The sequence below is a fragment of the Octopus sinensis genome, linkage group LG28 (genome assembly GCF_006345805.1).
Source record: "Octopus sinensis linkage group LG28, ASM634580v1, whole genome shotgun sequence".
In the NCBI taxonomy this organism is placed as follows: Eukaryota; Metazoa; Mollusca; class Cephalopoda; order Octopoda; family Octopodidae; genus Octopus; species Octopus sinensis.
Window position 1 is genome coordinate 5,620,206 of NC_043024.1, and position 11,764 is coordinate 5,631,969.

At 33.7% G+C, this 11,764-nt stretch overlaps 1 protein-coding gene across 1 annotated transcript in view; it reads left to right on the forward strand.

Moving 5' to 3' along the window:
• Positions 1–573: 573 nt before the first annotated feature.
• Positions 574–11,764, forward strand: part of LOC115225822 (transmembrane protease serine 12) — an 11,299-nt gene continuing 108 nt past the window's right edge. Inside the window, exons 1-4 of the mRNA XM_029796792.2 lie at positions 574–722; positions 5,806–5,937; positions 7,911–8,053; positions 11,595–11,764. The exon at positions 11,595–11,764 is cut by the window's right edge and continues 108 nt beyond it. Of these exons, the coding sequence (XP_029652652.2) occupies positions 626–722; positions 5,806–5,937; positions 7,911–8,053; positions 11,595–11,759 (537 nt within the window). The 5' untranslated portion in view covers positions 574–625 and the 3' untranslated portion in view covers positions 11,760–11,764. The remainder of the gene's footprint in view (positions 723–5,805; positions 5,938–7,910; positions 8,054–11,594) is intronic.

An 11,764-nucleotide genomic window follows, 5' to 3' on the forward strand; every position in this document is an offset into this window, starting at 1 on the left:
TTAGCTCTTCTTTTTTCTCTACATTGTATACTTTATAGACAATAGTCTTTTCTTTAATTTAATTTTTTATTATCCACCTGGACTATTCCATTTCTGCACACTAATTTTATTTTTAATTTATTCCCATTCATGTGAAACCACTTATTCAAGTTCAAGTCATTGATGCAATTTTATACCAATTTTTACTTTTGTTATGTTACGATTATATTATACTTTAGTTTGATTTTAATTATTACTTACTACATATAATTCGATTGTTATTATTATTTTTATTGTTAAAGTGAAAGTATCTGACATAAAATAGAGAAATGTTTTTGTTTCACTTTTAACACGTAATACTGAAATAGTGGAAAAGATATGATATTACTATGGGCTCGCTCTAGGCAAGAAGTTGAACATTTTTTTGCCCATGAAACTACATGGACCCTAAGTAAGGCATGTGTAAAATTTGAATGAAATTGGTTGTGTAGTTCTCAAGTTTTTTGGAAACACACAGACAGACAGACACACACACACACACATTCTCAGTTTTATATATAGAGAGATATATATACTCACACACACACACACACGTTTGTACTTTCGTCTCTGTTGCAGGGCAGGAAATATAACCCACGTCACAGTCATGTTCGGCTCCGAACACAAATATTATATGTTGCACAGATACATTGCAAAGTCCTTTTTTGCTCACTCAGGGTACGAAAAGAATGACGTCACAGTCCGTAAGTATTGAAACCTTGTTATTGCATATTGGGAAACGCGAGCGCAGGTTGGGACGTATAGTTGATGCGTGGTTAACAAGTCAACAAATGCCCTTAATAGATGGTTAACTAGTTACGAGATCGATCCCACTGTGAGGTGAATTGGACAATTGAGTACGATGTTGTCGTTGTTCAGTAACTGGAAGATTACCGCTGCACTATTTCCATGAAAATGATCGATCAGAAAGCATGTGCGGGACGCTGCGTATATATCAATATCTATAAAGCTGAAATGCAAAAAAAATTGTTTGTCTCATTTTACGATTGGAACGGGTTAAAGGGCACTAGATGGGGTCGGATTGGCTCCAAAATTTAAAAGGACATGTAAAAAGAGGCGAGGAAGCGACTGAACTAGGTTAGAAACCCCTATCTCAGAAGCTGTGGTTACTAGGACAACAAAACCCAGACTTTGACAAGTGTTTGTCGTTTCTCCCTTTCAGATATCACCCTGCCTTCCTTGATCTCTCTCTTTCCTTCCTTCCCTCCACTTTCTCTCTATAACGACGCTTGACAGCTTCTCTCTGTCACTCTTTCTTCCACCACCTCTCTCACTGTACGTTTGTCTGTATCTATAGAGAGAAAGCGTTGACAGCCGCAAAGTTTAAATATTCCCGCCTCAGGTGTTTTAGAACGGTGAAATATTACGTTGATACAAATTGGATTTTTATGTGAAAAGGGATCTAAATGGGGCTGGAAGGGGATTAAAATCTACAGGAGTGGGTGTTTAGGAATTCTCTGTTACATCAAGTTAAAAAATTTGTGCCAGCCTTTAAATCGTCAATGTGTTACCGTCCGTCATAAATAAGTTTTGAATGCCTGCCATGGTGAGTCTACTGCCGTGAGAAAGAATCACTTAAAAACTTGGTGTTTTGGAATTTTCCTTTACATCAAGTTCAAAATTTTGCGCCAACCGTTAAACTGCCAGTACGTTGCTGTCCGTCGTTAAAAAGTTTTGAATGCCAGCCATGGTGAGTCTACTATCCTCAGGTTATATCCCTTCAAACTTTGGTTTCCAATACTTTTTTATTTTTATTCCGCTCGCAAGTTCGTCTGTCCCTTTTAAATGTTAGTGTTTTGCAGTCCATCTTAAAGCAGACCTTTCCGTTGTCACTGCCTGATGTTTATGATTGATTTTTCAAACTACTTTCTTTCTCAACTTACTCAAGATCTGTTGTTCTTTATAAATGGGAGAGAGATAGATAGAGAAAGATAGAGAGTAAGAGGAAGCGAGGGAGAGTCCGAGAAAAAAGAAGAGTAAGAGAGTGGGAAAGTGAGAGAGAAAGGAGAGAGAAACTAAGAGGGAGAATGTGGCGATAAGAAACAGAAAGGGAGCAACAGAAAGTAACAACCACACCCTCACCCGCGCGTAGTGCGGGTCACCTTAACCTAGTCTATATATATATATATATAAATCTGAAATGTAGTATATATATATATCCATCACGATTGGTCTTACCAATCGGTTTCCCGCGAGGAATACAATGGAATGCCAGGTAACAATCCGAAAATATTAATTTACGGTCAATAGAGTTAGCCGATATGGAAGGAAATATGGTGACATATATGTTTGTATATGTGTGTATTTTGTGTGTGTATGTATTCTATCTTTTACCTGTTTCAGTCAGTAGACTGTGGCCATGCTGCATCATCGCTTTGAACAATTTTTTTATTGTTCCAATAAACCGACGACACCTGTACTTATTTCTTGTTAAGCCTGTTACTCATTGTATCGCATCTCTTTTGACAAAATGCTAAGTTACAAGCACGAAAACACATCAACACAGACAAAAAGATCCACACATAGATACGTATATATATATACGATGGGATTCTTTCAGTTTCCGTCTTCCAAATCCATTCACAAGGCTTTGGTTGGCCTGAGGCTATAGTAGAAGACATTCGCCCAAGGTGCCACTTAGTGGGACTGAACCTGAAACCGTGTGGTTGGGAAGCAAACTGTTACCACACAGCCACGCCTGATAGATAGATAGATAGATAGATAGATAGATAGATAGATAGATAGATAGATAGATAGATAGATAGATAGATAGATAGATAGATAGATAGATAGATATGTATGTATGTATGCATATATATATGTACATATGTATATATATGTATATATATCTATATTATATGTATAGATATATGTGTATGTATATATGTGTATATTTATGTGTGTATATATATATGTATGTATATAGATGTATATATATGTATTTGTATAGATGTATATGTATAGATGTATATATGTAGATTTATATGTATACATATATATAATATATATATGTATGTATATATGTATGTATATCTATATATATATCTATATATATATATATGTATATATGTATATATATGTATATATATTTGTGCGTGTGTGTTTGTGTGTGTGTCTGTGTCTGCGTTTGTACCCCCATCCGCTGTTGACAACCGCTGTTGCTGTGTTTATGTCCCCGTAACTTAGCCGTTTGGAAAAAGAAACCGTTAGAATAAGTTCTAGGTTTATAAAGAATAAATCCTGGGGTCAGTTTCTTAAACTAAAGACGCTGCTCCAGCATGGCTGCAGTCACATCACCGAATCAAGTAAAACAATAAAAAAATATGCTATTTTAATCTTGAGCAACACCTGGTATCTCTGCCAATGTGTGTGTATAAATATATATATATATATATATTATATATATATAATATATATATATATATATATATATATATATATATATATATATATATATATATACACACACACAAAGAAAAATTAAATTATACCATTTAGAAAAAATTACATCTTAGAGAAAAATTAAATATAAGATAAAAACATATACTAATGATTAAGTAATGTGAAAAAGAATAAGTAAAACGTATATATCTGGTAGAATAACTACACATGCTTCGTGCCTATATTTAAGAAATGATAACAGTAAAATCAGTTCAATATAAATATAGTCACTCGTCAGGTTAAAGATAAAAACAATCAAATAATTAAATAAATTAATAAATATACGTATATAATCTTGTAAAATACGAAATATCTTAACAAATATATTCTTATACAAATAAAAATAGAATAAAGAGGTATAAATATTTCTTATATCTATAAAAATAAAATTTTAACATATATAAGAAACGAATAATAAACTATAAAATATCATTACTAGAAAATAAAATACAATTAATTAAATCATTTAAAACAAATATATTTTTTCCGACCAGTCCATCAGATGTAGTTATACATCGCTGGTCACAATGCGTTCGCATTGTTTTAGCCTTCGAATGACGCCAACCTGCTGGCTAAGCGAGCAGGCCAACAGAAGAAAGAGTGGGAGAAAGAGTACAGCAGGGATCATTGTTGAATTGATAAAAGGTGTTTTTTTCTAATTTATATATATATATATGCTTGTATACATGTGAGGTAATAGTTTCAGCATTAATAGTTTCACTATGTATATATTATATACATAGTGAAAGTATTAATAGTTACACTACCAAAACTAAAGGTATTATCTTACATTACAATAGAGGTGTTATTGTTTCACTTTTGACACGAAATACTGAAATAGTCTAAAAGATAACAGATTGCCCTGTACTCGCATTAGACAAGAAGTTGGCCAGTGATACTGTATGGACCCTAAGTAAGGCATGTGTAAAATTTGAATGAAATCGGTTCGGTAGTTCTCGAGTTTTAGTGATGCACACATACAGACATACAGACAGACACACATTCTAAGTTTTTTATATATATATGTGAAATCCGGCTTTGTGAAGCTTCCGGTGTACAGTTTTTGTGAAAAATGGGTTTTTCGAGGTGATCATTAAGCTCTGCAGTAATTTTGGGAGCTGTACTTTTGTGATCTTTTCTAATAATTCGCGTAAGAGTCCGACGGTCCCTATCTGAAAGTTTTGGTTTTCTTCCGGAGTTTTGTTTCAACGAGGTTTTTCCCTCTTTCTCAAAGTCTGTCATTACTTTCGAGACAGTACTTCTTGATACACCAAATATTTCGACTGCATTCGTTACGCTAGCGCCTGCCATATGAGCACCAACAATTTGACCTCTTTGAAAGCCGGTAGATCCGGCATTTTAATGAATTATAATTACCTTTTTCTGATGGTATCTGAAAAGAAACAGCAATTTTAGCAAAACATATTAAGCAACACTAACAAGGAATCAAAAAACAAAAATAAACAAGCTTTTGATGGTTTTATAGATATTTCAAAATTATGATACTTGGTGTTTCCATTATTTTGTCCATTCCATGTATATAGATAGATAGATAGATAGATAGATAGATAGATAGATAGATAGATAGATAGATAGACGGATGGACGGACAGACAGACAGACAGACAGACAAGCAGACAGACAGACAGACAGATAGATAGATAGATAGATAGATAGATAGATAGATAGATAGATAGATAGATAGATAGATAGATAGATAGATATAAAATACAGTGTACATTAAAACACATTAAGAGGCTTCCATCATAGGAATCCTTTACACTAGAAAGAGCAGTTAAAATCCAAACCACTAATCAGGGATAAATTCTCGAAGGGAATGAAAACTAAAAACATTTACCATCTAATTCCTGGACCATGGTTTCTGACTTATTTTAGTAAATAAAAAATTATTATTTACCAGGCGAAGTTTTAATGTACACTATTTTATATGAATAATATATAGTCTATTGACTAATTTTTCTATACGCTAGGCCACTGGTAGTAGAAATTTCTAAAATCTTTATTACCCCGAGGCAGAATGAGATACATTTATCAATAGGCTGAAACAGCTGTAAGATCCATTTTATGTGTATTATTCTTATGGTATTATTATCTTACATATTGATGTATATTGTTTTGTTTTGTTGGATTTAGGTGTTCCTATTTATGTAGTTAATAAATAATATGAATTGGTAATATCTGTAAGTTGATGATTGAAATGAATCTGTTCCTCCATTTTCTTATTTGTATTATGTATGTATATATATATATAAATTATTCCTGTCGCGTAATGCTTTCAGATTCTTCTTTTTTTACGTTCTTTTAGTCAACGACATTGCCGTCATTAAACTTGGCAAGAAAATTCCACGGGAGGCGTGTCTGGAACCAATTCAACTCGCTGTGGAAGGAGACGAATTCGAAGAGAACTGCATAATCGCTGGTTGGGGTAAAACATCATGTAGGTTGACATTCCTAAAGAATAAATTTAGAAGTTGATCCCTCCATTCCACATCATTAATACCTCCCCAATATTCTCTTTTCTTTTGATCCATTCACTTCCATTTTCTTTGTCGTTAACCCAACACATTTAAATTGATTAACTATGTATATTGATTATGTTGTTAAACATCTTTGAAACAGCTGTAGAAGATAGTTCAGCCGTGAATCTCATATAAAATTTGTCCTTTTTTTGCTGTTGTTTACTATGATATATAAGTAGGGCAGCGAGCTAGCAGAATCGTTAGCACACCGGACAAAATGCTTTGCGGTATTTCGTCCGTCCTTACGTTTTGAAGTTCCTCCGAGATTGACATTGCCTTTCATATTTTGGGTTCGATTGAACAAGTACTGGTTGACCATTAGTGTAGATGTAATCGACTTACCACTCCCTTCAAAAGCTGCTGGCCCTGTGCCAAAATTTATTATTATTATTATTATTATTATTATTATTATTATTATTATCATTATTATTATATTCGTCCGACTTCACGATCTGAGTTCAAATTCCACCGAGGTCGACTTTACCTTTCACTCTTTCAAAGTTGATAATATAAGTACCAGTTGCGTATTTGAGTATTGGGGTCGATGTTTTCGACTATACCCCTCCCCTAAATTTCAGGCCTTGTGCATTTAGTAGAAAGTACCATCATCATCATCATCATCATCATCATCATCATCATCATCATTATTATTATTATTGAGTGAGAGAGCAGTGCATGCCATCAAAGTGACACTGGGGTAAAATATACGAAGCCCAATATACCCATCATGACTACCCGTCTGATAAGAGTACACCAGGCACATGCATCACAACCATATGTGCGCGACATGGTGATCTTATTTCAAGATAGACAGCGCATGACCTTGCAGGTGGGGCCCAGTTAGAATTTTCTTCAGGTCGAGTAGCCCATCCCACTCAAAAGGTCCCTGAATGAGGCTTGTTTAAGGATGTTGAATGAAACACCATGTTTCCAGAGGTGATTATCCAAACCTCAAAGATCCCTCTCAACACATGGCTATGATGCTCCCCACTACTCCTTCTGCTCATGATCAGAGATGCACATATCGTCAGCCACTAAGAGACATGCTCAACTGGTTAAAGTCAACAACTGACAAGCAAATCTGTGGTGTTGAGCAGAATATTTGCTGTAGCCCATCTTTTATACCAAGACTAAACAATGTACATGATAACACTTCCAATCAGTTAAGATCAGAAGCCATTATTATTATTATTATTATTATTATTATTATTAAGAAGGCGAGTTGGCCGAGCAAAATGCTGCTAAGCATTTTGTCTGTCTTTACGTTCTGAATTCAACTTATTTTGCGGCGGCAGGCTTAGCCTTTCATCCTTTCAGGGTGATAAAATAAGGACCAGCTGAGTGCTGGGATCGATGGAAGCGAATTGCTCCTCCCCAAATTCCAGACTTTGTTCACAAAGCAGAAAGGATTATTTATTTATTTATTTATTTTTTAATTTTTTAATTATTTATTATTTATTTTTTATTATTTATTATTCATTATTTATTTTTTATTTATTATTTATTTATTATTTATATTTATTATTTATTATTATTTATTATTCATTTATTATTTATTTTTTATTTTTTATTTATTATTTATTTTTTATTATTTATTTTTTATTTATTATTTATATTTATTATTTATTATGTATTTATTTAGTCGTTCATTTATTTATTTATTTATTTATTCATTCATGTTATGATTTTATTTGCTTCATTTTTGCTTTTCAATGTTTATCTTCATATACATACACACATAAACACATACATATAAACATACATACAAACATACATACATACGTACGTACATACGCCCACATACGCACATGCAAACGCATAAAAATCACACACACATAAATACACGCACGCACAAACGTATGTTTACTGACACATTCTGCTCGTATTTTAGGGGAGTCTTCACCAACAATTGTCCTATTAAAGGGTGAGGTACCCATAATACCGAAGAAAGTGTGCTCAACCATAGCCAACGGCCTCCAGGATCAGCATATATGTGCTGGTAACCAACTACGTAATGGAACTACAACTTGCAAGGTAAGGAATATCTTTTGTTTTATTCTGCGGAACATGGGCCAACTTTCTCGTTTCCACACATACATGCATCTTATATGCCAACAAAAATAGTATATATATATATACACAGGGGCATCATGTGAACCCGTTATTATTTCCTTTAGCATATATCTGTGACAGTGAATTATATTTTCTCCCCTCCTTGTTCTAATCCGTTTTTTACTGTCTGTTCCTTAACATACATACATACATACATACATACATTCATACATACATACATACATACATTCATACATACATACATACATACATACATACATACATACATACTTACATACTTACATACATACATACATACATACATACATTCATACATACATACATACATACATTCATACATACTTACATACTTACATACATACATACATACATACATACATACATTCATACATACATACATACATACATTCATACATACTTACATACTTACATACATACATACATACATACATACATACATACATACATACATACAAACATACATACATACATACATACATACATACATACATACATACATACATACATTCATACATACATACATACATACATACATACATACATTCATACATACTTACATACTTACATACATACATACATACATACATACATTCATACATACATACATACATACATTCATACATACTTACATACATACATACATACATACATACATACATACATACATACATACATACATACATACATACATACATACATTCATACATACATACATACATACATACATACATACATACATTCATACATACTTACATACTTACATACATACATACATACATACATACATTCATACATACATACATACATACATACATACATACAAACATACATACATACATACATACATACATACATTCATACATACATACATACATACATACATACATACATACATACATACATTCATACATACTTACTACTTACATACATACATACATACATACATTCATACATACACATACATACATACATACAACATACATACATACATACATACATACATTCATACATACATATACATACATACATACATACATACATACTACATTCATACATACTTACATACTTACATACATACATTCATACATACTTACATACTTACATACATACTACATACATACATACATACATACATACATACATACATACATACATACATTCATACATACATACATACATACATACAAACATACATACATACATACATACATTCATACATACTTACATACATACATACATACATACATACATTCATACATACTTACATACTTACATACATACATACATACATACATACATACATACATACATACACACACACACACACACATACATACATACATACATACATACATACATACATACATACATACATACATACATACATACATACATACATACATACATACATACATACATACATACAGAACTCTCTGCATTCAATAATACAGTGGCCCACAATGTGTTTGCAGTGCCAGTACTCATACCAACATTTGGGCTGCTTGATTGGACGCTTGATGAGATCAGAGCCATTAATGTGCAAACCTGAAAAATACTAACAAGCACACATAATATTCACATAAACAGTGACGTAGACCGCCTCTACTTAAAACGAAAACAAGGCGGCAGAGGCTTAACGTCGATCCAAAATGCCTTTGAATGTCGTATCCCTTCGGCAACATCTCTTAACTACCAAGTCTCGAAGTGCATCCCTTGACCAAGTTCGAATACATGAGGCTGATAACACCATAAGACTTGGAAGGCAATTCCTTGAACACTCTTTGTCTGATAGCCTAGAATACATGACCAAAGAAGTCGTGCGGCTCTACCGCAACGTATCATCAGTGCTTGTTAGTATCTTGTGTGCTTGTTAGTATTAAGATGAGCCTATATGAGCAGAAGACTATGCATGGATATGTTAACAGAAAGCTCTATGATGAAAGTAATATCGATCATCAAAGCAGTTTATCATGGATGATTAGCCAGATTATGAACTCCCACTATGAAGGGCATGCATTTGCAATCCAGGAACAGGAAATATCAACCAAGTACGTGATGCACAAAACGGATAAAGATGTGGGAAAGGCCATAATATGTGACAACCGATGCAGACTTTGAGGTGTTCACACTGAACATATCACCCACATCATGAGCAGCTGTTCGAAAGTGTTACCACGGTATTATCTACCGATGAGACATGATGTTGTAGCTAGGACACTCTATAATGAAATCTGTCGGAAGGATAATCCCGAGGTCAAAGAAATAAAAACCCACAATATAGTAGAAGCCATAGCCGCTCATAATGAAAAAAAATACTGGTGGAATGTACCAGTGAAGACCTCAATAAAATGTAAGCACATCAGACATGATATAATGATTTGTGATAGCGAAGAGAAACCGTGTAAAGTTGTAGAAATCATCTGCCCAGCGAATGTTAACATAAAGCTGAAGGTCAGTGGAAAAGAGAACACTATGCTGAACTATTGAGAAATCTGCAGTTACTCTATCCAGATTACAAGTTCAGGTTTATCTCTGTAATTATTGGGACCCTGAGATATGTAACACACTGGTTAAATACCAATCTTGAGAAATTAGGCTTCTCAAAGGCAGAAAGGAGAAAGCGTATTCGAAGACTACAGATCCAATCCATCACTGAAATTAAAAATCTGTTAAACTTTCCAGAAGTTTATCATTTTAATATATATGAGCATGTCTAGATATGTAACTATGCATGAGAATACTTACATACATACATACATACATACATACATACATACATACATACATACATACATACATACATACATACATACATACATACATACATACATACATACATACATGGTGGCTGTCAACTCGTAGGCGAGTTTGACCATCACTGACAAATTATCTTATGCTAGATGTTAAAAATAATGGCTGTAAGCAAAATTCGTGCCGAAATGCGCCGTCAATAACAGCTTGTGCAACACCACTAAGACTGTCAACTACGAAAGAAACAACCAAGAACAAAATCTATGAATTCACAATGAAGAAAGAAGAGATTTATTTCGGAATCTCCTTTTCCTAGAGAGAGAGATATCTAAGCAAAACTAGGGAGCTCTCACTCTCAGTTGTTCAATAACCAGTGACTATACTGAATTCATCCATCCTTTGACAGGTTTTGCATTTCGTTGTACGAACACCCAACGAAAATCAGCCTCCTTACCGAGCAGACGTTGTAGCTTGCTAGTTTAGATGCCGAAGGCCTGACCATGTGACGGGTTGTACCAGGTTATATGTTGCCAGTTGTACTAAGAAGAATCTGATACGTACATACTCCTCAAATGTTATTTTATCAAAACAAATCTTATCTTGATTATCACGTTAATCTTACCAACTGTTATTTAATTCTCTCTGATCTATCATCTTAATTTGTCATTGCTTTTACTAAAAGGATTACATTATCTAACCCGATCTTCTCTGATCTTTTCTTCTCTTCAAGGGTGACTCGGGAGGCCCGTTGACCTGTACCCGTAAAAGCGACAAGAAACTCGTTTTGGTCGGCGTTGTCTCATACGGCGATAAATGCGACAATGGAATGTCAATCTTCGCGAAAACCTCTTATTTCGCCGAATGGATCAAAGTCCACACAGAAAAGCAAGAATAATCTTG